The 23,909-nt window shown below is 50.3% G+C and overlaps 1 protein-coding gene across 1 annotated transcript in view; it reads left to right on the top strand.

The window, feature by feature from the left end:
* LOC126644420 (collagen alpha-1(VII) chain-like) overlaps nucleotides 1-23,909 on the top strand; it is an 88,516-nt gene that overhangs the window by 17,521 nt on the left and 47,086 nt on the right. The window contains 29 exon segments of the mRNA XM_050323762.1: nucleotides 227-366; nucleotides 594-717; nucleotides 2,099-2,242; nucleotides 3,584-3,741; nucleotides 4,247-4,372; nucleotides 4,614-4,688; nucleotides 5,615-5,695; nucleotides 5,793-5,819; nucleotides 6,503-6,547; nucleotides 7,178-7,246; nucleotides 7,342-7,428; nucleotides 7,632-7,658; nucleotides 7,778-7,831; nucleotides 8,868-8,912; nucleotides 10,350-10,400; nucleotides 10,579-10,614; nucleotides 11,331-11,366; nucleotides 12,620-12,652; nucleotides 14,450-14,509; nucleotides 16,136-16,171; nucleotides 16,880-16,960; nucleotides 18,130-18,158; nucleotides 19,031-19,073; nucleotides 19,335-19,406; nucleotides 20,259-20,312; nucleotides 21,811-21,849; nucleotides 21,997-22,032; nucleotides 22,547-22,648; nucleotides 23,416-23,532. Of these exon segments, the coding sequence (XP_050179719.1) occupies nucleotides 227-366; nucleotides 594-717; nucleotides 2,099-2,242; nucleotides 3,584-3,741; nucleotides 4,247-4,372; nucleotides 4,614-4,688; nucleotides 5,615-5,695; nucleotides 5,793-5,819; nucleotides 6,503-6,547; nucleotides 7,178-7,246; nucleotides 7,342-7,428; nucleotides 7,632-7,658; nucleotides 7,778-7,831; nucleotides 8,868-8,912; nucleotides 10,350-10,400; nucleotides 10,579-10,614; nucleotides 11,331-11,366; nucleotides 12,620-12,652; nucleotides 14,450-14,509; nucleotides 16,136-16,171; nucleotides 16,880-16,960; nucleotides 18,130-18,158; nucleotides 19,031-19,073; nucleotides 19,335-19,406; nucleotides 20,259-20,312; nucleotides 21,811-21,849; nucleotides 21,997-22,032; nucleotides 22,547-22,648; nucleotides 23,416-23,532 (2,027 nt within the window).

Genomic DNA, 23,909 nt, shown 5'->3' with positions numbered 1-23,909 from the left:
TCTCTGATCCCAGGAGCCAAAACTGCCCCTCATTCCTCGAGCGGGGAGGGTGGGAAGACCCAAAGGCCGTAAATCCCAGGGGTGAAGGTGCCGCCTGTTTAACCATCAACGCTTGGCATCACGAGGGCTTTTGGGGTTTGTTTGGTCGCTCTGAACCCCCCAAAAACCCCACATTTCTGCTTTGGGACCCTCCCCCTTCTCACAGGGATCCTCTCTCCCCCTGCAGTCTGTGGGAAGCTCAGAGCAGACATCGCATTCCTGGTGGACGAGTCCTCGAGTATCGGCCAGAGCAACTTCAACAGGGTGAAGGAATTCCTGTTCCGGATCGTCTCCTACTTCCCAAAGATTGGCCCCGAGGGGACACAGGCAAGACTCAGTTATTTCATTTTCCTGGAGGTGTTTAAGGACAGGCTGGATGTGCCATCAGTGCCATGGGCTGGGTGACAGGATGGGGTTAGAGCAGGGCTTGGACTGGATGATCTGGGAGGGCTTTTCCAACCCGGCTGATTCTGTGATTGTGTGACTGTGACTGTGTGACTGTGTCACTGTGACTGTGACTGTGTCACTGTGTCATTTTGTGCCTCTCCTGGCAGGTGGCCCTTGCCCAGTTCAGCGAGGAGCCCCGGGCAGTTTTCCACTTCCACCAGCACCGCGACCGCAAGGGCGCCCTGAGGGCCATGCGGGGGCTGAGCTACAGCGGAGGCAACACCAGAACAGGTGGGTGGGGGTCACACCCCTGCCCCAAGAGGGGCTGGAGGACAAGGGGACCTTTTCTTGGAGCCTTTGGAACCCCTTGGATAGAGTGTTTTGGAAAGTTGTGCTGGAAGATCTCTAAAATTCAGGAATGGAGGAATGAGCTGAGTTTGATTTTCAGGGATGGGCTTTCCAACTGGTCTGGTGCCCTTTATCCACATCCCAATTTTAATACTGGGTTTTCTTCATTATTTTATAAGTATTTCTTCATTATTTTATAAATATTCCTTCATTATTTTATAAATATTTCTTCATTATGATATTAATATTCTTCATTATTATATAAATCTTTTTCATTACTATATAAATATTCTTCATTATGTGATAAATAATTCATCATTATTTTATAAATATTTTCATTACTATATAAATATTTTTCATTACTATATAAATATTTCTTCCTGATTTTATAAATATTTCATTATCATATATTTCTTCACTATTATATAAATAGTTCTTCATTCTTATATAAATAGTTCTTCATTATTTTATGCATATTTCTTCATTATTTTCTAAATATTTCTTCATTAGTATTTAAAAATTTCATTATTTACCAGCACTTGAGGGTTTGTTTTGGTTTTTTTTAATACAATTCTTGCCTTGTTACCTCAGCAGGCCCTGTCCTGTTTTCGTGGTGTCCTTTTATCCAACTCCAGGTCTGCAGAAATTCAGATTATTTTTATCTTTAAAAAAGTGATTTAAAAAAAAAAAACACAACCCAACTTGTTGTTCAAAAACTTGCTTAAAAAGAGAATTATACCCTTTGCAAACAGATTAATTGATGGCTTCCCGACTGCCAAAGGGAAGTTTTGAGCCCAGAAAAATGGGAATTTTTCGTGGCCTTGGGTTGGGGCAAAGCAGCCAAATTCCTGCAGAACCTTTCCTCTAATCCTTCTTTTTTTTTCTGGAAGTCCTGTCAATACAGATGTTTTTTCCCTCCCTCACAGAAATCTTCCCATCCTGTTTTGGGGCTTTTTAACCCTTTCAATGTGGGACAATCCTTTGTGAGACTTCCCAGGTCTGGAATTCCCGGAACTGAGAATTCCTCGGATTCCTTTTTTTCCTCCTCAGATCTCAAGACAAAAAAGCTTCAAATCCTCATCATTTTTTTTTTCTTCCCCCCAAAATGACAAGAAAAAAATCCTCCAAACAATTAATTTTCCCCAATCCAGGAGCACTTTTGGGTTCAGCCTGACCCGTTCCCAGCCTGGTTGACATCCTGGTGTCATCCACGGGCGACACCACCGGGAATTCCTTCCCTGCCTTCTCCCCCCGTGCAAGGGGGACCCCCAGAACCAAGAGAGAATCTTTGCCAACCTCTCCCTTGTGTTTTTCCCCCTCCCAGGTCGTGCCATCTCCTTCGTGCTGCAGGAGCTTTTCCAGCCCTCCAGAGGGATGAGGCCCCATCTTCCTCGGCTGCTGCTGCTGCTGACGGATGGACCCTCCCAGGACGACGTGGGGCCACCAGCCAGAGCAGCCCACGCTTTGGGTGAGGGTTTCCCTCATTTCCCAGCGTTCTCCATGGATTTCCAGGGGGTTGGAACATCCGGGGTTCCTCCTGGACACTCTGTGTGAGGAGAACTCGATGCCTTAAACTGGGAGCAAAAATTCTCTGGGCTGGTTTTGGAGAGTTAAGAGGCAAAAGGCACTGATTTGTTTTGCACTCTGGGCCTTTACAACTTTATCCTCTCATTTAATTACAATATTCAGATTCTAATTAAAATATTTGATATTTCCTCATCTGCTCCACCCCCTTCCAAACCCATCCCTCCCACAGCACCGCCCTGACACAGCTCCCCAGTTGGAGGGGGAGCTCCCAAAAATACCCTCCCTTCCTCTTCCCTTCCTTTTCCTCATCTACTCTGTTCCACTATCACCCTTTCTGGAATTTCCATGGATTTCCAGGGGTTGGAACATCCAGGGTTCCTCCTGGACACTCTGTGTGAGGAGAACTCCATGCCTTAAACTGGGAGCAAAACTTCTCTGGGCTGGTTTTGGAGCGTTAAGAGGCAAAAGGCACTGATTTATTTTGCACTCTGGGCCTTTACAACTTTATCCACTCATCTAATTATAATATTCAGATTCTAATTAAAATATTTGGCATTTCCTCATCTGCTCCACCCCCTTCCAAACCCATCCCTCCCACAGCACCGCCCTGACACACCTCCCTAATTGGAGTGGGAGCTCCCAAAAATACCCTCCCTTCATCTTCCCTTCCTCCTCCTCACCCCCTCCGACCCCTCCTGCCACATTTTCCAGGCTCCTGAGCAGCTCTGACCACTTCTAGCCAGCGTTTTGTCTCCCTCTCAGCACCTTTTGACAGATGTCAATCCCTCCACCCCCTCCCGACCCCTTTGTCTGTCCAACTTCTTAACGACCAACATTAAACAGCCCATTTGGAAATCCCGCCCCAAGGCACCAACAAGCTGTGCTAAAACTTAGATAACAGAGAGATTTTAAGGTTGTTTGGGTTTTTTTCTCTCTCCTTTACCCTTTTTTTTTTGGTTTTGTTTTAACTCACCCCCTTCAGGTGAGTTGTTGCTGTGCCAGGGGAGGTTTAGGTTGGATATCGGGAAGAAATTCCTTACAGAGAGGGTAATCAGCCCTTGGAATGGGCTGCCCAGAGAGGGGGTGGATTCTCCATCCCTGGAGGTGTTTAAGGACAGGCTGGATGTGCCATCAGTGCCATGATCTGGTTGGATCAAGGCTTGGACTGGATGATCTCAGAAGTCTCTCCCAACTGGTTAATCCTTTGATTCTGTGATCAAAAGCTTGCAAACTCTGACTTTGGGCACTTTGGTGCCTCTGCTGAGCGAGGGGTTTGTTGCAGGGATCCCCATCCTGTCAGTGGGGGTGTCTGGGGCTGACCCCCTGCAGCTCAGCAGGATCTCCCCACGGCAGAACCTCCAGTTCTACGTCAGCACCTTCGAGGACCTTCCCCAGCTCCTGCAGGAGCTCATCGAGGCCCTTTGCTCTGCCCCTGCACAGGTGAGACCTCCCCACCTGTTCCTGGTGGTGGAAACCAACCCTGCCTGGCCTGGGATGAGCACAAGGGTTGATGTTTCTTCTTCCCATTCTCCCCACCCCGAGTGGATTTTTCCAAGTGAAAATCGGATTTAAGGACCCAGGAGCCCAATCCTGACCTCACTGCCCCACCCCAGGGGAGGGGGGGAAACCTTTGGAATGTGGGAATTAGGGAAGCTGAACCCTTGGGTGGGTTACCAAGACGTTGCCTCTTCCAAGCCCAGCTGTTGGGTCACAGAGCATCTCCAAGTGGGGTATTTTATAGGATCACAGCATGGTTTGGGTTGGAAGGGACCTCAAAGATCACCCCCAAATCCCCTGCCCTGGGCAGGGACACCTTCCTGATTGCAGAGAACCAACCTTTGTGCCTGCTGGGCCAGGGGGAGGAAGGAGGGTGATATTAAAGCTCTTGAGGGCTGTTGATGGGTGGTGTTTGACCCCCAATCTGAGCCAAACTCTGCCCCTGCAGGTGGCCAAAAACGAGGCCACCCAGCCCTTTGGTGACACAGAGATCGAGCCACAAGACCCTGAGCCGTCCTCAGCCCAACCACAGGTCCAAGAAGAGCAGAAGCCCTGTGGTCCCTGGTGTTCCAAGGTGAGATTTAATTCTCAGGAGGGTGATAATTCTGACAAAAATAAGACTTTAAAGAGTCTGAGGATACGAAAAGATCTCCTGGGTGGTCACCTTGGCTTCTTCCTTTTGTTGCACAGGCCAAGGAGTGGTTTGGTCTGGGGTTTAGGCTGTGTTTAGTGTCTGGTTTGAGTTTATTTGGCATCTTTTGGTGGATTTGATTTCCTGACTTTTTTTTTTCTCCTGTTTTCCTTTTCCTTGGAAGAGCTCCGGGCCTTCAGCAGCTCCCAGAGGGTGGGACCCAAACAGCTCCCCCACCAAGGGCGAGAAGGGCGAGAGGGTGAGTGAGTCCAACAGCACCAGCCAGCCCCTTGGAGCAGGAATGTCATGGAATGGTTGGGGTGGGAAGGGAGCTCAAAGATCAGCCAGGTCCAACCCCAGGGACACCTCCCACTCTCCCAGGTTGATCCAACCCAGCCTTGGACACTCCCAGGGATCCAGGGGCAGCCACAGCTTCTCTGGGAAATCCAGTCCAGCCCCTCCCCACCCTCCCAGCCAGCAATTCCTTCCCAATCTCCCTTCCAAACACACTCCCTGTCACTTTGAAGCCATTCCCTGTGTCCTGTCTCTCCAGGCCTTGTCCCCAGTCCCTCTCGAGCTCTCCTGGAGCCCCTTTAGACCCTGCAAGGGGCTCTGAGGGCTCTGTGGCCCCATTTGGAACTGGGATTTGGGGGTGGGCTGTGCCAGGAGCATCCAGAGCTTTGTTTTCCCTCCTGGATGCCCCATTTCCCTTGGCTGGGAATGGTTCAGCTGGAGAGAGACCTGGAAGCACAGGGGATGGAGTTTAAACCTCCAGATTTCTGAGAATCATGGAATGGGTTGGGTTCCAACCCCAGGGACACCTCCCACTGTCCCAGGTTGATCCAACCTGGCCTTGGACACTCCCAGGGATCCAGGGGCAGCCACAGCTTCTCTGGGAAATCCAGTCCAGCCCCTCCCCACCCTCCCAGCCAGCAATTCCATCCCTAAAATCCCATCTGCCCCTGTCCACAACTAAATTCCTGGCCTGAAGGAAGAGCTCCAGCAAAGAATCCCCTGCAGATCCTCCAGGTTTGGCGTTGGGCGGCTCCAAAGATCAGGCGGGAGGGACCAAAATCATTTACGTGATGGAATTTTTGGGGTGCTCCCGAGCAGCCGAGGCTGCAGGAAGGGTTTGGAAGCCCTGAGGGCTGTGACCTGCACCCTGTTTCCTTTCCATGCATTTAGGGGCTCCCTGGAAAGGATGGAATTCCGGGGCTGCCGGGCCGGCCGGGCCGGGCGGGTCCTCCTGGTCCCCCTGGACTCACGGTGGGTGTTTTGTTTGTCCCGACGGGATTTGTCCCACTTGGAATTTGGGGGGGGTGGTGAGTGTGGCCCTCAAACACCTCCCTCTCCTGTTTTCCAGGGTCTCCCTGGCATCCAAGGGGATGTTGTGAGTATTTGGAACTGTGGGAGCGTGGAACGGTTTGGGTGGGAAGGGACCTTCAGGATCAGTAAATTCCAACCCCAGAGACACCTCCCACTGTCCCAGGGTGCTCCAACCTGGCCTTGGACACTCCCAGGGATCCAGGGGCAGCCACAGCTTCTCTGGGAAATCCAGTCCAACCCCTCCCCACCCTCCCAGCCAGCAATTCCTTCCCAATATCCCATCCAATCTCTGCTCTTCTGGCACTGGGAAGCCATTCCTGTGTCCTGTCCCTCCATCCTTTGTCCCAATTCCTCTCCAGCTCTCCTGGAGCCCCTTTAGGTCCTGGAAGTGGCTCCAAGGACCCTGTGGCCCCATTTGGAACTGGGATTTGGGGGTGGGCTGTGCCAGGAGCATCCAGAGCTTTGTTTTCCCTCCTGGATGCCCCATTTCCCTTGGCTGGGAATGGTTCATCTGGAGAGAGACCTGGAAGCACAGGGGATGGAGTTTAAACCTCCGAATTTCTGACAATCATGGACTAGTCTGAGTTGGAAGGACCTTAAAGCCCACCCAGTTCCAACCCCAGGGACACCTCCCACTCTCCCAGGTTGCTCCAACCTGGCCTTGGACACTCCCAGGGATCCAGGAGCATCCGTGCTCTCGTGTTTCATTTCCTGTTTCACGCTGCACAATTTTTCTTTTAATTCCAGGGACCTCCTGGCTCTCCAGGACCAGCAGGGCCAAAAGGAGACAGAGTGAGTTCCATTCCCAGGTTTCCCTGGGGAAAAAAAGCTGTTTCCAAGCTCTGCTCCCTATTTTTTTTCTTTTCCCAAGCATTTTCACAGTGACCTTTGGCAAACTGAACTTCTGAGCCGGGTCCAACTTTTCCAGTCTTCACCTGGGGGAGTTGTCCCTCAGTTTTCCAAGGGGGAATAATCTGCTGTCTTCCTGGAGAAATCACAGGACTTGGCACATTTAATTGGCTATTCCCAGAAGGAGGGAGAACTTGGATGGGTCCTTTGTCCTGCCCGAGTTGCCACCGTGGGAACCAACCCGTTGTCCTGCATTTCGGCCACCAAAACGTTTCCATGTCAGTTGTGTGCAATCCCAGGAGTTTCTTGTCCTTTCCCCCTGCATCCCAGTGCACATTCCTGCTCCTTCCCTGCATCCCCTGCTGTGGTTGAATCCCAGGAATGGATCCTGCTGAAATCCAACCCCTGGGATTTGAGTTTTCTTCCGAGCCAATCTCGAGTCTCGGCCCCTCCTCTGCAAAAGGAGGCAGTTTGAGATGAACTTTCCTCTTTCCTTCCCCCTGCTGATGGAACTGCCCCTAAATCCTGCCATTTGCCACTCTTCCCGATGTTTTCTCCCTCCTCTGTCTGCAGGGAGAGCCAGGATATGTCCTGGGAGGAGTGGAGGTGATTCCAGGCCGGAATGGGCAGCCTGGCCCCGCTGTGAGTGTCACCCCCTGGGGCTGGAGGAGGAGCAAAGGGAGCTGGGAAAGATCCCAAACAACCCTCTCTTCTCCTGCTTTTTCCTGCTTTTCCAGGGCCCCAAAGGGCAGCCAGGGGTTCCTGGGGTGACAGGACCACCGGGATCGCCGGGATTACGGGGACCTCCAGGAATCTCCATCAAGGTGAGATTGTTGTGGCTCCAGGAAAGGGGAGACCTGGCACCACATCCTACAGGTTGAGGGGAGGGTCTGGACACCTCAGGGGGTGGGAATTTTGCTCTTGTCAGGCTTTAGGAGCTGGTTTTTTTGTGGGATGAAGTTGGGAGAGGAACCTCTTGAGGTGCCCGTCCCGTGGTAAACGTTCCTCGTTGTCCTTCGCGTTCCAGGGGGAACCAGGGGATCCAGGCACCAGGGTAAGTCCTTTGGGATGCAAAGCCCTTTCTTCACCCCCATTTCCCAGCTGCCCGAGGGGGCTCTGCTTTCCAAACTTCCCGAAAATCCGTGGAGTGAGGTCGTGCTGTGCTCCCTGCAGGGCCCTCGTGGGAGGAGCGGCCTCAAGGGGGACACAGGAGCTCCAGGAGAGCCGGTGAGTGGTCCTGGGGTGGCCCCAGGAGCTGGGGAGGAGCCACCAGCCGTGGTGGGAAGGGCTTGGTGGCCTTGGAATGTCCCTTGGAACGTGGGGTGGGGATAGGGGTCGGTGTCCTGCTCTTCCTCGTGGAATGTGACCCTTCTACTTCCCAAATCCCACCTGCCCCAGGGGTCAGGAGGTCAGAGAAATCCTGGGGAAGTTCAGAGGAGGGAGGAAAGGTGGATGAGGAGGGTGGGACAGCAAAGCAGGCAGCAGATTTCACAAAATCCCAGGATATTCAGATTTCACAGAATCCCAGGATATCCAGATTTCACAAAATCCCATCATATTCAGATTTCACAAAATCCCAGGATATCCAGATTTCACAAAATCCCAGGATATTCAGATTTCACAGAATCCCATGATATTCAGATTTTCACAAAATCCCAGGATATTCAGATTTCACAAAATCCCAGGATATTCTGAGTTGGATCCACAGGGATCATCACCCAGAGCAAGGGAGGTGATTTTTCCCAGGAGAAGTTCCACAGGGAAGTTTGGGGTGTGGGAAGTTGGGGTTGAAGGGGAGAAAAGAGAATTAAAAAGGTTCCTGGGGATAAAAGGAAATTTGGGAAATCCCTGGGTTACAAAGGGCTCAGAGCTGAGGGATTGCTGAGGGATCATGTCCATGTGCTGTTCCTGCCCGTGGTGATCCATATTCCTTCCCTTTGCCATCTTGTGGAGTTGTATCCCATGGATCAGCCACTTCCAAGTGTCTGCCTTCACCATTCCAGGTGAATTCTCCTCCCATCCAAGTGAACAGCTCCTTATTTTCCCTTCCTCAGCAAAGCCAGGGATTCATAACTCATTTATGGGGGAAATTTGGGAATACACTCCAAACCCTCCATTTCCAGGGACTGGGAAGGTGGGAATATCCAGGGTGGGAGGAGAGATTTCTCTGCTTTGTGTTTTTGCACTTCAAAAAATGAACCTTTTGGGGTGGGAAGGGAAAGATTTGAGGATGGATCTTCCTTTTTTGTTTTTGTTTTTTTAGGGCAATCCTGGTTTGCCGGGCCCTGGGGGGCTCCCTGGAGAAAAGGTCCTGTCCCAGAGCAGATGTTTCCTGCATCCCCCAGCCCCAGGGCCAGCTGAGAGCAGGGACACCCAGGGGACAGCAGGGGGGGGTCAGGGGAAGGCCCCTTGGGATCTCCCAACGTCCCCAAGGAGGGAATTTCTCCCCCTCCCCGGGGACAGGAACTTTTCCCCAAGGGAATGAGGAGCAATCCTGGGGCCAGCAGCTTCCTCCCCCCAGATCTTCTGGGGACCTGGGCAGGGAGGGCAGGGCTGGTCCCCAGGGTGTCCCCTGCGCTGCTGGGAGGGAACCGCTCGGCATTCCCAAATCCCAGCCGGGCTCGTGTCCGACGGATCCCTCTGGGAGAGACCCAAGCTCGGCTCAGGGCTCCGTTCTGGGGCTCCAGCTCAGACCCCTCCTGGAGCTTGGGAAGAGGGATGGGCTGGGCTGAGCTGCTGGGTTTGGGGGTTCCTGGGGCTCTGTGCTCATCCCACACCTGCCTGAGGGATCGGGATCCTCAGGGATCGGGATCCTCACCACTGGATGGGCCCCAGGATATCTTAGAGTGAGTTATCCCGGGAAGCCTCTTCCAGGAGAGCTCCAAAGTGTTCCCAGCAGTGGCAGTGACCCTCAGGGCCTGGCTGGGCTGGCTGGGCTTGGGATCTGCAGGAGACGCTGCAAAAACCAACCGGGGGGAGGGGCTGGAGGAACAACCCTGGGGTGGAAAGGGCAGAGCCACAAATCCAGGAGAACCCAAAACCTCAGGATCACGAGTTTGGAAGGGGCAGAGCCACAAATCAAAGAGTTCCCAAAACCTCAAGATCCCAATTTGGAAGGGGCAGAGACAAATCAAGGGCATCCCAAAACTTCAAGACTCCAAGTTTGGAAGGAGCAGAGACACAAATCAAGGAATATCCAAATCAAGGAATTCCCAAAACTTCAAGACCCCAAGTTTGGAAGAGGTAGAGCCACAAATCAAGGAACTCCCAAATCAAGGAATTCCCAAAACCTCAATACCCCAAATTCAAAGAGGCAGAGCCACCAGGAACTGCCAAATCAAGGAATTCCCAAAACCCTATGACCTCAAGTTTGGAAGGGGCAGAGCCATAAATCAAGGAATTCCCAAAACTTCAAGACTCCAAGTTTGGAAGGGGCAGAACCACAAATCAAGGAAGGGATGAACCGAGCTGAGCTGCTGGGTTTGGGGGTTCCTCGTGCTCTGTGCTCATCCCACACCTGGCTGAGGGATCGGGATCCTGAGGGATCAGGATAATGAGGGATCGGGATAATGATGGATTGGGATACTGATGGCCCCCAGGACACTACACATTCCAGAGGGAATTTCTCCCCTCCTACTTCATGGGGGTGGCTGGGGGAGCTCTGAGGAGGATTTTGGGCAGGACACCCAAAATCTTCGCAACTTTGGGAAGGGCCTTTCCTGAGAATCCCGCGCTTGCCTCGCAGGGAGCGGCAGGAACTGGAATTCCGGGTCCCAAGGGGGAAGAAGGAGAGCAGGTGGGTCGGATTTGCACTTCAAGTCCCCTTGGAGGGGGTTTTTGGAGCCTCCAAAACTCTCCTCCAACCTCAGGGTGTTTCTTGGAGGAGGGTGAATCCTGTGGTGAATCCTCTGTGCAAATGGGGAGAGGAAGGGAAAATGTTGGGATTTTAAAATCCGAGCTTTTCTGGTTCCCAGGGCGCGACGGGACCTCCGGGAGCTCCAGGACCAAAGGTGGGGGCTGAAATCTCGAATTCCCGCAGCTGGTTTCGGGTGCCAAGGACATTGTTTGCCTCTGAGCGCCAGCACAGGCCGTGGGAATCCTGGAATCGTGGAATAATCGGGTTGGGAAGTGGCTTTCCGAGGTCATCCAGTCCAGGGAGCAGGGACGGCTTCAACCGGTCCTTCCCAACCTGACCTTGACCCCTTTTAATCAGAAAACAAAGAGAGGCAATAATTTTACCCATCAGCAGTCCCTGGAGTGTGGAATTCTGACTGCACAGACCTGGAATGGGGTGGGAAGATGGGATATTTTAATAAAACAATAAATGGCACTTCTGGGAGACTCCACAGAATGTGGGTTGGGGGGATCCCACCTAAATCTGGGATGCCTCCCTCTGAGCATTCCAGACCCGGATTCACTCCTTCCAGTGGGGAAATTCCAGCCCTGGGAGAGGTGGCCCCTCATCCTGGACACATTTCCTTGGGATGGGAACACTCTGCACTGCTGGTGGTTGGAGCTCAGGGGCTCTCCCTGGATTGGGGCCTTCCCATCTCCCAGCCAAGAGCCCTGTCTGGAAAAAATCTCTGGGAATCAGGGAAAAAGTGGGAGCTGAAGAGCTTCATCCTCCTCTCCCTCCCCCCCTCTGCCCGAGAGGGTCCCCCCACAACAGGGACCCCAAAAGTGTCGATCCTGCCTCGAGTCTGGTGGGATTTTTGGTGTCTTCCAGGGAATTCCGGGAGCTCCGGGGCAGAAGGGAGAGCAAGTAAGTGGGAAAGGATGAGAGGGGGTATCCTGACCTCTCCCAGATTTTTGGCAGCTCCTGGAAGCTCAGCTGGGTGTTTTTAGGGGGGAAAGGGGGTGAAGCCACCCCGGGGCATCCCCTCTGTTCCACTTCCGAGATGGGTTGGGAGGGGTTTTTAAGGGAAGGGATTGGGGTGGGGAAGGAAAAAACCAAGGAGCAGGAAGTTTCCATCACCCACATCCCTCTTTCCTCGCAGGGAAATCCCGGATTTCCAGCTGCTCCAGCCGTGGGGGTAACTATGAGTGGCTTTTTGGGGTTTCAGCTCTGCAGGGTCACCCCTTCCTTTATTCCCAACACTTCCTTTATTCCCAGTCCTTCCTTTGTTCCCAGTCCTTCTTGAATTCCCAATCCTTCTTGTATTCCCAGCCCTTCTCGTATTCCCAACCCTTCTTGTATTCCCAGCCCTTGTATTCCCAGCCCTTCTCATATTCCCAGCCCTTCTTGTATTCCCAACCCTTTTGGTATTCCCAACCCTTCTGATATTCCCAATCCTTCTTGTATTCCCAACTCTTCTCGTATTCCCAGCCCTTCTATTCCCAACCCTTCTTGTATTCCCACTCCTTCTTCTTTTGTATTCCCAGCTTTTCTCCCCTTGTTTTCCCCAGCCTGTGGATCCCACAGGGAATGGTACCAGCACGAGCAGATGATCCAATCACTTCTCCCAGCTCTGACTTGGCTTTCCAGGGAATGTTTAATACCCCTGGGGGGGGAGGTTTTCCAGGTTTTCCACCCATCAGATTTTTCCAGAGAAGCTGCACTGAGGCAAAAAAAAAGGGGAGAAATTCCCCTAGGAATAAAAAAAATCCGGATGATGAAGTCATCGAAGATCATTCCATGTCGGTCACTTTTTTTTTTCCCAAGTAACGAAAGATGGGAAAATTGATTTCCTGATTTCTTGGGATCACCCTCCAGGACTGGGATCAACCCCCAGGGACACCCCTGATGCGTCCTGGGGGCACGTTGGGACCAGCAGGAATTCCCTGTGGGAATTCCCAAAGCTCTGCCTTGGGAGCACCTTCTGTGGATTCCTCTCCCAAACCTCCTCTGGATTTGGGATTTACCTCCTAATCCTTTAGGAATTTTTTGGGGGGCTTGTAGTGGGTTTCCTATCCCATGAATAAGGCTGGAATTCCTTTGCTTGGGAAGAGGGAAGAGGAGCTCCTTATCCCAAATAACGGATCCCATTCCCAGGATTTCTCTTCCCCCCCCCTCAGGTTTTGGGACCTCCAGGCAAGAAAGGCATCAAGGTAAGTTGGTTTTCCCTGGATTAGAAGTGCCTGAAACATCGGGATGTTCACCTGGAAACGGGAATGTTGTACCATGGGATGGGGGGTTAATCCTTATTTCCCTTGGGAATGCTGGGAATGCAGCAATAATCTCATTCCAGGGATGTTTTCCTGCCTTTCCAGCCCTGATCTGTGGGAAAATTCGGGATTTCCACGTGGTTTTTTTTACGAGGGAGACATCCTTGAAGTGCAAATCCAATAATAATAATAATAATAATAATAATAATAATAATAATAATAATAACAATAACAATAATAATAATAATAACAATAACAATAATAATAATACAATAATAAATTAACAACCAATAATACAATAATAATCAATAATATTATTAATAAAATGGAATTATATAATAAGCATATATACCTATGTATATTGTATATTATAATATATATTTATATAACCTGTATTATTATATTAATATATAAATCATATATATTGTTAATAAATTATATAATATATAATTTATAATATAGTATTATATAACATAATATATATACAATAATTCTATATAATGGTATCATATGTATTATATCAGTAATATAATATATAATCTATAATAGATATTACAGGTTATTATAGATTATTGCTGTGATTAATATTATAAATATAATATTTTATAATTTGATATAATAATAGAATATAAATGTTATTATAAATAATATAAGATAATAATATAAGTGATATAATATAAAAATACAATGGATTAGAAAGAATAGAATTTGAGATAATATAATATCAATACATTATATAAATATTATTAAAATAATATAAAGAGAAAAATATATAAATATATTACAAAATCTATAATACAAAAGAATAATATAATATTATAATAAAATAATTATATTCCTGACTAATATAATTATAATTAATGTATAATTATATAGAATTCTAAAATAACTATATAATTATATATTATGTCATTTATTTGATAAACATATAATGGTATTATATATAATTTATATGATATTTTATATGGTAAATATATAATATGATTTACATGATAAACATATAATAGTTTGATTATATTTATTGATAAATATATAATAATTTATGTGGTAAATATATAATATGATTTATATGATAAATAGATAATAGTTAGATTATATTTATTGATAAATATATAATAATTTATATGATAAATAGATAATAATTACTATAAATATATAATATTAAATGCTATATACGATTATTAATAATTAAGATAATTTTTATTATGAATATATAATAACTATAAATATATAATAATAAATTAAAATCAATCTATAATTATTAATAATTGATATAATTTATATGACAAATGTATAATAATTACTATAAATATTTAACAAATTAAAATCAACATATAATTATTAATGAATAGCTTTTATATGATAAATATATAATAATTACTATAAATATATAATAAGTGCAAAGGGAGCCTCTCGAGGAGCTGCAGGACTTGGGGATTGTTGATTTTGGGGTGTTGATTGTTGATTTTGGGGTGTTGATTGTTGATTTTGGGGTGTTGATTGTTGATTTTGGGGTGTTGAAATCATCTCCAGTTTCCATCCCCAGGGAGACTCCGGAGCGCCGGGAATGCCGGGAATGCCGGGACACAAAGGGGACAAGGTGAGGGATTGGAGTTTCCCAATCTTTTGTGGGTGGGATTGTTGGGTGTGGTCAGGGGGGGATTGAACTCTCCCCATCTCCCAGCTCTGAAGGGAGGGAAAAGCTCCCAAATGACAAATATTTGGGATTTTTGCTCCCAGGGAAATCCAGGATTTGGCATTCCTGGTCAGCCGGGGCCGAAGGGAGACACGGGAGACAGGGTGAGTGGGGAGTGGGGGAAAGTGGGAAAGGGAGGGGGGAAATCGGGAGGTCTGGGGACAAAAGCGGGAGGTTTGGGGACGAAATCGGGAGGTTTGGGGACAAAAGGTCTGTTTGTTGACTCCAGGCAGGTGAAAAAATGTGGAAAAGGGAGGATTTAGAGGGAAAATCAGGGGTTTGGAGACAAAATCAGGAGGTTTGGGGACGAAATCAGGAGGTTTGGGGACAAAATCGGGAGGTTTGGGGACAAAATCAGGAGGTCTGGGGATGAAATCAGGAGGTTTGGGGACAAAATCAGGAGGTTTGGGGATGAAATCAGGAGGTTTGGGGACAAAATCAGGAGGTTTGGGGATGAAATCGGGAGGTTTGGGGACAAAATGTCTGTTGTTGACTCCAGGCAGGTGAAAAAGTGTGGGAAAGGGAGGGATAAAGGGGGAAAATTGGGGGTTTGGAGACAAAATCAGGAGGTTTGGGGACAAAATCAGGAGGTTTGGGGATGAAATCGGGAGGTTTGGGGACAAATGTCTGCTTGTCAACTCCAGGCAGGTGAAAAAGTGTGGGAAAAGGGAAGGATAAAGGGGGAAAATTGGGGGTTTGAGGACAAAATCAGGAGGTTTGGGGATGAAATCGGGAGGTTTGGGGACAAAATCAGGAGGTTTGGGGACAAAAGGTCTCTTGTTGACTCTAGGCAGGTAAAAAAATGTGGAAAAGGGAGGGATATGGGGGAAATTCAGGAGGTTTGGGGACAAAATTGGGAGGTTTGGTGATAAAAGGTTGTTTGTTGACTCCAGGCAGGTGAAAAAATGTGGAAAAGGGAGGATTTAGAGGGAAAATCAGGGGGTTAAGAGAGAAAATCAGGACATTTAGGGACAAAATGTCTCTTGTCAACTCCAGGCAGGTGAAAATATGTGGGAAAGGAAAGTTTAGAGACAAAATCAGGAGATTTGGGGACAAAATGTCTGTTGTCAACTCCAGGCAGGTGAAAAAATGTGGGAAAAGGGAGGGATAAAGGGGGAAATCAGGAGATTTAGAGACAAAATCAGGAGATTTGGGGACAAAATGTCTCCTGTCAACTCCAGGCAGGTGAAAAAATGTGGGAAAAGGGAAGGATAAAGGAGCAAATCAGGAGGTTTGGAGACAAAATCAGGAGATTTGGAGACAAAATGTCTCTTGTCGACTCCAGGAAGGTGAAAAATGTGGAAAAGGGATTAGGGGGAAAATCAGGAGGTTTGGAGACAAAATCAGGAGGTTTGGGGACGAAATCAGGAGGTTTGGAGACAAAATCTTCTCGACTTCCATGTCTAAGAAGGTGCAAAATTCTGGTGGCTCCCAGGAGAGTTCCCCGGTGCCTGGGAAGGGTTGGGATGATTCCTTGGTGGGACCTTCACTGGAAACCAGCCCAAATTCACCAAATTTACCCCTTTTTGGGGCTTGTTTTTGGCAGAGGGAGGGAAAGCTCAGAATGGGAGTGGTTTTAAGGAAAGGGGAGGAAGAGGAAAAGGGGGAATTTTGTGTTTGGAGAAGCCCCATTTCCCCCCCTCTCCAGTTTTCCTGCACTGCTGATATTCCAGTTTTTCCAGCTGTGTCCTCCTTGCCCTGTCACTGATGGTTGGTTTGTATTCCTGCAGGGAAATGTGGGGTTGTCAGGAAAACCCGGGCAGAAGGTGAGTCCTGGAGGAATGAAAAGCTTTGTTCCCTGGGGAGGGGCTGGAATGGAATTCCCAGAGAAGCTGTGGATCTCTGGGAGTGTCCAAGGCCTAGGTTGGAGCAACCTGGGAGAGTGGGAGGTGTCAGGGTTGGAACTGGATGAGTTTGAGGTCCCTTCCAACCCAACTCACTCTGGGATGCTGTGATTCCCTGGATTAGGGAGGTAGGGATGGCTCTGGAAAACACCCCAAGGTGGTGTTTGCTCCAGGAATGTCTCCCTGTGCCCATTTCCCACATTTTTGGGAGGGGGAATCTTGGCTGAAGGACTGTTTGGATTTGGGAAAATATTCCAGAGGTTCCAAGGAGCAGAAGATTTTGGGCTGGAGCAGCTGGACCAGAGGAGAGGAGTGAGGGGCACCCAAGGCAGGGAGCACTGGGAAGGGGTTGGAATGTGGGAAGGGGTTGGAATGTGGGAAGGGGAGGCCTGGGGGTCTCTCCTTTAAGCTGGAAACCTTCCCAAGGGAGGTGGAGAACCTCCAAAGCTCCTGCAGGGTCTTCCAAAGAGGATTTTTTGGAGGATCTGGATGGGCTGGATTAGAGAGATGGATCTTTCCAGCCCTCCCTGGCCCAGGGGAGAAGTTCTGAGCCAGGGAGGGGGGAAGGAGCCACGAAATGTGGGGGCTCTGGGAGGCAGCTGGGGGTGACAAACATCTCCTGCTCCCCAGGGGGACGTTGGGCCCAAGGGAGAGAAAGGGGAGCCGGGAGCGCCTGGGAAAGCGGGAGAGGCCGGACTGAGGGGCAGAGATGTGAGTACAGGGGGCTGATTGGGCCTGGCTCAGCCAGGGGCTGACTCCTAATTAGCTCATCAAAGGTCCAGCTCCTCATTAGCTCATGGAGGATCTAACTCCTCATTAGCTCATCCAGGGTCTGACTCCTAATTATGTCATCCAGGCTTTAACTCCTTATTAGCTCATCCAGGGTCTAACTGGTCCTGGGTTCATCCAGCGTCTGACTCCTCATTAGGTCATGGAGGGTCTAATTCCTAATTAGCTCATCCAGGGTCTGAGTCCTAATTAGCTCATCCAGGCTTTAACTCCTTATTAACTCATCCAGGGTCTAACTCCTCATTAGCTTACCCAGGGTCTAACTCCTAATTAGCCCATCCAGGGTCTAACTCCTAATTAGCTGATTGAGGGTCTAACTCCTCATTAGCTCATCCAGGGTCTAACTCCTAATTAAGTCATCCAGGATCTAACTCCTCATTAGCTCATCCAGGGTCTAACTCCTCATTAGCTCATGGAGGGTCTAAGTCCTCATTGGCTCATCCAGGGCCTAACTCCTAATTAGGTCATCACCTCCTCATTAGCTCATCCAGGGTCTAAGTCCTCATTGGCTCATCCAGGGCCTAACTCCTAATTAGGTCATCACCTCCTCATTAGCTCATCCAGGGTCTGACTCCTCATTAGCTGATTGAGGGTCTAACTCCTCATTAGCTCATCCAGGGTCTAACTCCTCATTAGCTCATCCAGGGTCTAACTCCTAATTAGCTTATCCAGGGTCTAACTCCTCATTAGCTTATCCAGGGTCTAACTCCTTGTTAGCTCATCCAGGGTCTAACTCCTCGTTAGCTCATCCAGGGTCTAACTCCTCATTAGGTCCTCAACTCCTCATTAGCTCATCCAGGGTTTAATTCCTAATTAGCTCATCCTGGGTCTAACTCCTAATTAGCTCACTCAGGATCTAACTCCTAATTAGCTCATGGACTTGGAACTGGGGGATCTTCCCAGCCCAAAGCAGCGTGGGATTCTTTGATCCCGTTGTTTTGTTGTTAAATCACGGCTGTCTGAAGGCCTGGCTGTGGATTTTTGGGAATAACAGACCCACAGGAGGTCTCATCTTGGAAGGAATCCATGAGGATCATCCCTGCCTGCTCCTCCCAGCACCTCCTGATAGTTCCTTCTTGTGATCCAACAAGGATCCCCCTGGGAAAAGGGCCACGAGTGGCTCCTGGAAAACTCTCCAGCCACAGCCAGGGAGGACCTTCCTCCAGTCCAGAGGGTTGGGTTATCCCTGGATATCTGGTGGAAAAGGATCCCATGATCAGAGCAGGTGTCCCCTCACAAAAACATCAGGATTAGCCTCTGGAAAATTGGCTTTTTATCCCCAACTTGGCTTTGGAAAACCTCTCCTAACCAAGTCAAGGAAGACCTTTCCTCATTCCAAAGGGCTGGATTATCCCTGGAATAGGAGCATTCCAAGGAAGTCAAAAAAGGCAGCAGCCCAAGTGGTGATTTCCCACAAGAGCTGAGGAGGAAATTAAGATTAAAAGAAAATAAAAATGCCTTTTGTGGGTGGAAATGTGATCCAAGAGCCCCCACCTGCCCCGGGAATCCTGGGAATGCTGCCAGAGGTGGCTTTAAGAGCCCTTGGGGGATTAAATTCCATGAATTTAAAGCCCCCACATCACCCTTTTAACACCCTCAACCCCTCTGGGCAAAGAATTCCACGGGTTAATTAAACAATTTCATGTTTAATTCGCTCCCTGCTCATTTTAATCTCATTTTTTGGGCCTTTAGGTGGGACTGGGAAGGATCCTCCTTTCCAATTTTCCTTCTGCTTTCCCCCTCCAGACCTAAAAGCTGGAACAAAAAGGCCAAAAAAAGAACCCAAACTGCTTTTTTTTCCCCCTTGGGAGATGGTTCTTTATTTTCTGGATAAATCCAAACATTCCTGAAGCTCCCAACAATGGGATTTGTTGGAAATCCCCCCTAAAAATGAACATTTTATCATCCCCTCCACCTTCTTCCTTCATTTATGGGGGAATTATTCATTTATGAGGAATAAAATCCCCCAGGAACATTAAAATTCCCTTCTCTTTTCCAGGGAGAAGCTGGAAAACCAGGAGTGAGGGGAATCAGGGTAATAATGATCACAATTATTGCAATATTTCTGATGATTTTCTTTCCCTGCCATCCCAAGAGGGGAATTTCCTCCTCCACCCCCACTCAGGAACATCCCTGGGAGGGGCAAAGATTTCTCCCCTGGGTGGGTGTGAAGTGAAAAAAATCACTTTTTTCTCCTTTGTTTCTGGTGGTTTTTGCATTTCCAGTGGTTTTTGGATGTCCTGCCCAGGGTTTATTGCTGATTATTTGGGATTTTTTTTTGTCTCCCATTTTTCAGGGCCCTCCTGGATTCCCGGGACGAGCTGGAGAGCGAGGGATGAAAGGAGACCCTGGAAAACCTGGAAAGGATGTAAGGAAATCCCTGGAGCAGCAGCTGGCACAGGGTGGGCCTTGGGATGGGGCAATTCCCAAAGGGAAAATTGGATTTTTTGGGGTTTTTTTGTTAAAAAAAAACAAACAAAACCAAAACAACCCCTCCTACCCTAAAAGGGAATGTTGGGATTTTCCACCTTTTTGTGAAACTGAGGAGAGGAAATTCCCTGAAGAACCCAATCCATGAGGAGGAAGATGATGAGGATAATGAGGATAAAATTAACTCATTCCCAATTAAATCCCAAGGAATTCCTGTGCAGGGCAAATCCAGGGAACTCCAAATTTCCTGAGCTCAGCTTCCCAAAGTCCATCCACCAGATTTCAGCCCAAGGAAAACCCCAGAGGGATCCATCCCAACACTCCATTTCCCTGGGAAAACAGGGAATGAGCTGGCTTGGATTGCTGGAATAACCCCAGTTTATTATTCTGGGAGCTGGGATCACAATCCCTGTGGAAATTCCAGGTGATGGGAATTTTTTCCCTGCTCAGCCCTTGGGAGTCCTGAGCCACGGGATGGATGGGGGGAGCTGTGGGAGCACCAGGAGCTCCCAAATCCCACTTCCAAATCCCACTTCCAAATCCCACATCCAAATCCCACTTCCAAGCTCCCAGGGCCCGGCTTTTCCCGAGGGAAGAGCAGAGTTGTCGCTCCGAGTTATTGGGAAGGAGTGAAATCCAAGGAAAAGCTCCTGGAAAAGGTGTTAATTGAGGATGCCAGCACAGACCAGGACACAGGGAATGCTGGGAATGGCTGAGGGAAAATCCATCATCATCATCACCTGGGAATGGCAGAGGGGATGAGGGACTAATCCATGGCTGCCTCTTCCAGGGGGATCGTGGGAATGACGGATTAAGAGGTGAAAGAGGCCCCCCAGGCCCCAAGGTACGTCCTGGGTGGGAAAAAAACACCCATTCCAAGCTCTCCTGAGCCTTGAAGGGCTTGGGATTGGGATTTCCAAGCAGAGTTCCTTGGGATGGGCTCCCAAAGCCGTGGGGGTGGTGGAGGTGGTTCCCTGGTCCTGCATCTCCACTGGGAGCATTTAGGGGGAAAAACCACGGGTGGGATGGAATTCCCAAGTGTTCAGGGCTGGTTTCTGCCCTTCCTCTCTTCCTGCAACATCAGGAAGGGCTGGGAGGAGAAGTGGCCTCGGGATCCACACAGATCCAGGGAGCTGGAGGGGTGGGACAAACTCATTCCCAAAAAAACAGGGGAAAATGCTGTGGGAAGAGGGTTCAGGTGGATCTTCTGATGGGCACGAGATCCGGGGCTTGGGAATGCAGGGCTTGTCCCATGGGCTGTGCCTCAGACATTCCCAGTTCAGCCAGTCCATTCCCAGTTCAGCCAGGCCTTTCCCAGTTCAGCCAGGCCATTCCCAGTTCAGCCAGTCTCTCCAGTTCACCCAGTCCATCCCAGTTCAGCCAGGCCATTCCCAGTTCCCCAGGCCTTCCCAGTTCCCCTCTGGCCCGGACCCCCAGTCCCGGCAGGGCCTCCCCAGTGCCCATCCCTGCCCCTCAATCCGTCCTTCCCGAGCTCCCATTCCTGGGAAATGAAGCCCCTCAGAGAGGCAGCTCTGCCCCCAACTCCCCCCTGGGACCTCCCATCCATCCCATCCTATCCCATTTATCCCATCCCATCCCATCCATCCTATCCCATCCCATTCCATTCATCCCATCCCATCCATCCCATCCCATTCCATTCATCCCATCCCATCCCATCCCATCCCATCCCATCCCATCCCATCCCATCCCATCCCATCCCATTCATCCCATCCCACTCCCATCCACCCATCCTATCCTATCATCTCATCCCATTCCATCCACCCCATCCTATCCCATCCCATTCATCCCATCCCATCCCATCCCATCCCATTCATCCCATCCATCCAATCCCATCCCATCCCATCCCATTCATCCAACCCCATCCACCCCATCCTATCCTATCCTATCCCATCCATCCTATCCCATCCTATCCCATCCCATCCCATCCCATCCCATTTATCCCATCCCATCCCTCCCTGGTTCCCATCTCTGCCCCTCAATCCGTCCTTCCCGAGCCCCCATTCCCGGGAAATGAAGCCCCTCAGAGAGGCAGCTCCACCCCCACCTCCCCCCATGAGACCTCCCAGCCTGGACCTCCCAATCCACTGAAATTCCACGACCCAAAATCCCAAAATCCCTCCCCTGGAGGGTCACCAGGGTTAGGAGGTGGCTGATGGACAATCCCCCCCCTCTGAGCTGACAGGGATTTCTCCAGGGTTATCCCATGGGCTGGGAGCAGAGGAAAGACCAGATGTGGGATTATTCCCGTTCCTCAGGGCTCTCCTTCTCGCTCCTCACGGAGATAACGACTTAATTAACGAGCTGATCTCGTTCCTTTGAAGGGAGAACCTGGAGCACCAGGCAGAGGAGTGGAAATGAAGGTAAATGAACCCAAAATTAGGGAAACACCTCCCTGTTTGGGGTCGGGGTGGCAGAGGGGACCCAGTGCCCTCAGGACACCCCCAGGACCCCCTGCCTGGGCTGGAGGGGAGAGGGGGAGAACTTCTGACCCTTCTTTGCTCTTCCAGGACCTGGAGAGGCTCTTGGAAGGCCACGGGATCAAGGTGGGTGATGCTTTGACCTTCCTGCCGAGGGGATTGGAACTGAGATTTTCCATCTGTCCCCTGGACATGCCATGGGGACACTGCCAGGGATCCAGGGGCAGCCACAGCTTCTCTGGGAAATCCATTCCAATCCCTCCCCACCCTCCCAGCCAGGAATCCCTTCCCAAAATCCCACCTAAATCCCCTTAAACCCCTTCCCCCTTGTCCTGCCACCACCATCTGCCTGTGTGAAAAAACCAAAATCCCTCTCCCTGTTTTTTTTATCAAGATCCCTTGAAATCCTGGAAAGCTTCAAACACTTGGGAATGTCCTTTAGGGTGGGCAGAAACACCCCCTGAGCTCCACCAGCAGCTCAGTTTGACCCCTGGGTGCCCACCATGAACCCCTGGAGATTCATCAGCCCCGTTTTGGGGTGGCTGTCCCAGCATGGGGATGTGAGAGGAGCGGGAGGGTGGCTCTTCCTGGGCCTTACTGATGTGTACTGGTGTGTACTGATGTGTACTGGTGTGCCCAGCTGGCCCTGCTGAGGGCACTGTGCCAGGAGCTCCAGCGGCGCGGCCCGGCCGGGCTGGGGTGGCAGCCGGGGACGAGTCACAGCTCTGGGGACAACCACGCGGTGAGTGACGTCATCTGCCACCCTCGGGGACAGGCAGAGCCCCCAGGGACGGGAAGGGGGCGTTGGGGGCGTCGGGGTCACCTCTGTCGTCGGGAGGTCCAGGGGATGGTGGTGCTTGGAGATGGAGCTGCTCCAATCCAACCCCCTGCAAGGGGCTGGGACACCTTCCAGGCTGCTCCTTGGACACTCCCAGGGATCCAGGGGCAGCCACAGCTTCTCTGGGAAATCCAGTCCAGCCCCTCCCCACCCTCCCAGCCAGCAATTCCTTCCCAATCTCCCATCTGTCCCTGCCCTCTGGCACTGGGAAGCCATTCCCTGTGTCCTGTCCCTCCATCCCTTGTCCCCAGTCCCTCTCCAGCTCTCCTGGAGCCCCTTCAGACCCTGCAAGGGGCTCTGAGGGCTCTATGGCCCTGTTTGGAACTGGAATTTGGGGGTGGGCTGTGCCAGGAGCATCCAGAGCTTTGTTTTCCCTCCTGGATGCCCCATTTCCCTTGGCTGGGAATGGTTCAGCTGGAGAGAGACCTGGAAGCACCGAGGGTGGAACCCAGGAAATCCCTCCCAGCCCAGAATCCCTTCCACACCATCCCACCTAAACCTCTCCCCTTTCACTTTAACCCCCTTGGGACAGTTTTGCTGGAAGACACTCCTGGTTGGCACCGGGATTTGGGATCTTCAGTTCCAGGGGGAGTTGGGGTGGGTGGGACTGCAAAACACCCTGTTTTTCCACAGGAATGAAGGAATTTGGTGGTTTCTTTCTGGCCTTGCAGGATCTCCTGGTGCTGGATCCTTCTCCTGGTGTCCTGGGCAGCCCTGAGGGGACAGGAGAAGGCCAGAGCCTGGAGCTGGAGCCCGTGGAGTCACCAGGGTCTGGAGGACTCCCCAGGGTGAGGAACAGATGAAGGTTTGAGGTCCCCCAGTTCAGGGAGACACTGAGGGCAGGGAAGGGAGCTGGGAAGGGTGTGGAGAACTCCTGAGGGAGCTGGGGGGGCTCATCCTGGAGAAAAGGAGGCTCAGGGGGGACCTTCTGGCTCTGCAAGTCCCTGCCAGGAGGGGGGAGCCGGGGGGGTTCGGGCTCTGCTCCCAGGGAACAGGGACAGGAGGAGAGAGAACGGCCTCAAGCTGTGCCAGGGGAAGTTCAAATTGGATTTTAGGGAAAATTTCCTCATGGAAAGGGTGGTGAGGCCTTGGCAGGGGCTGCCCAGGGAGGTTTGGAGTGCCCAGCCCTGGAGGTGTCCAAGGAAGACCTGGTTGTGGCACTCAG

This window comes from Myiozetetes cayanensis, unplaced genomic scaffold (genome assembly GCF_022539395.1).
Source record: "Myiozetetes cayanensis isolate MyiCay16 unplaced genomic scaffold, myiCay2020 scf3, whole genome shotgun sequence".
NCBI classification, from domain to species: domain Eukaryota; kingdom Metazoa; phylum Chordata; class Aves; order Passeriformes; family Tyrannidae; genus Myiozetetes; species Myiozetetes cayanensis.
Note: the sequence above shows the minus strand (reverse complement) of the source record. Positions and strands in the feature narration are given on the sequence as shown.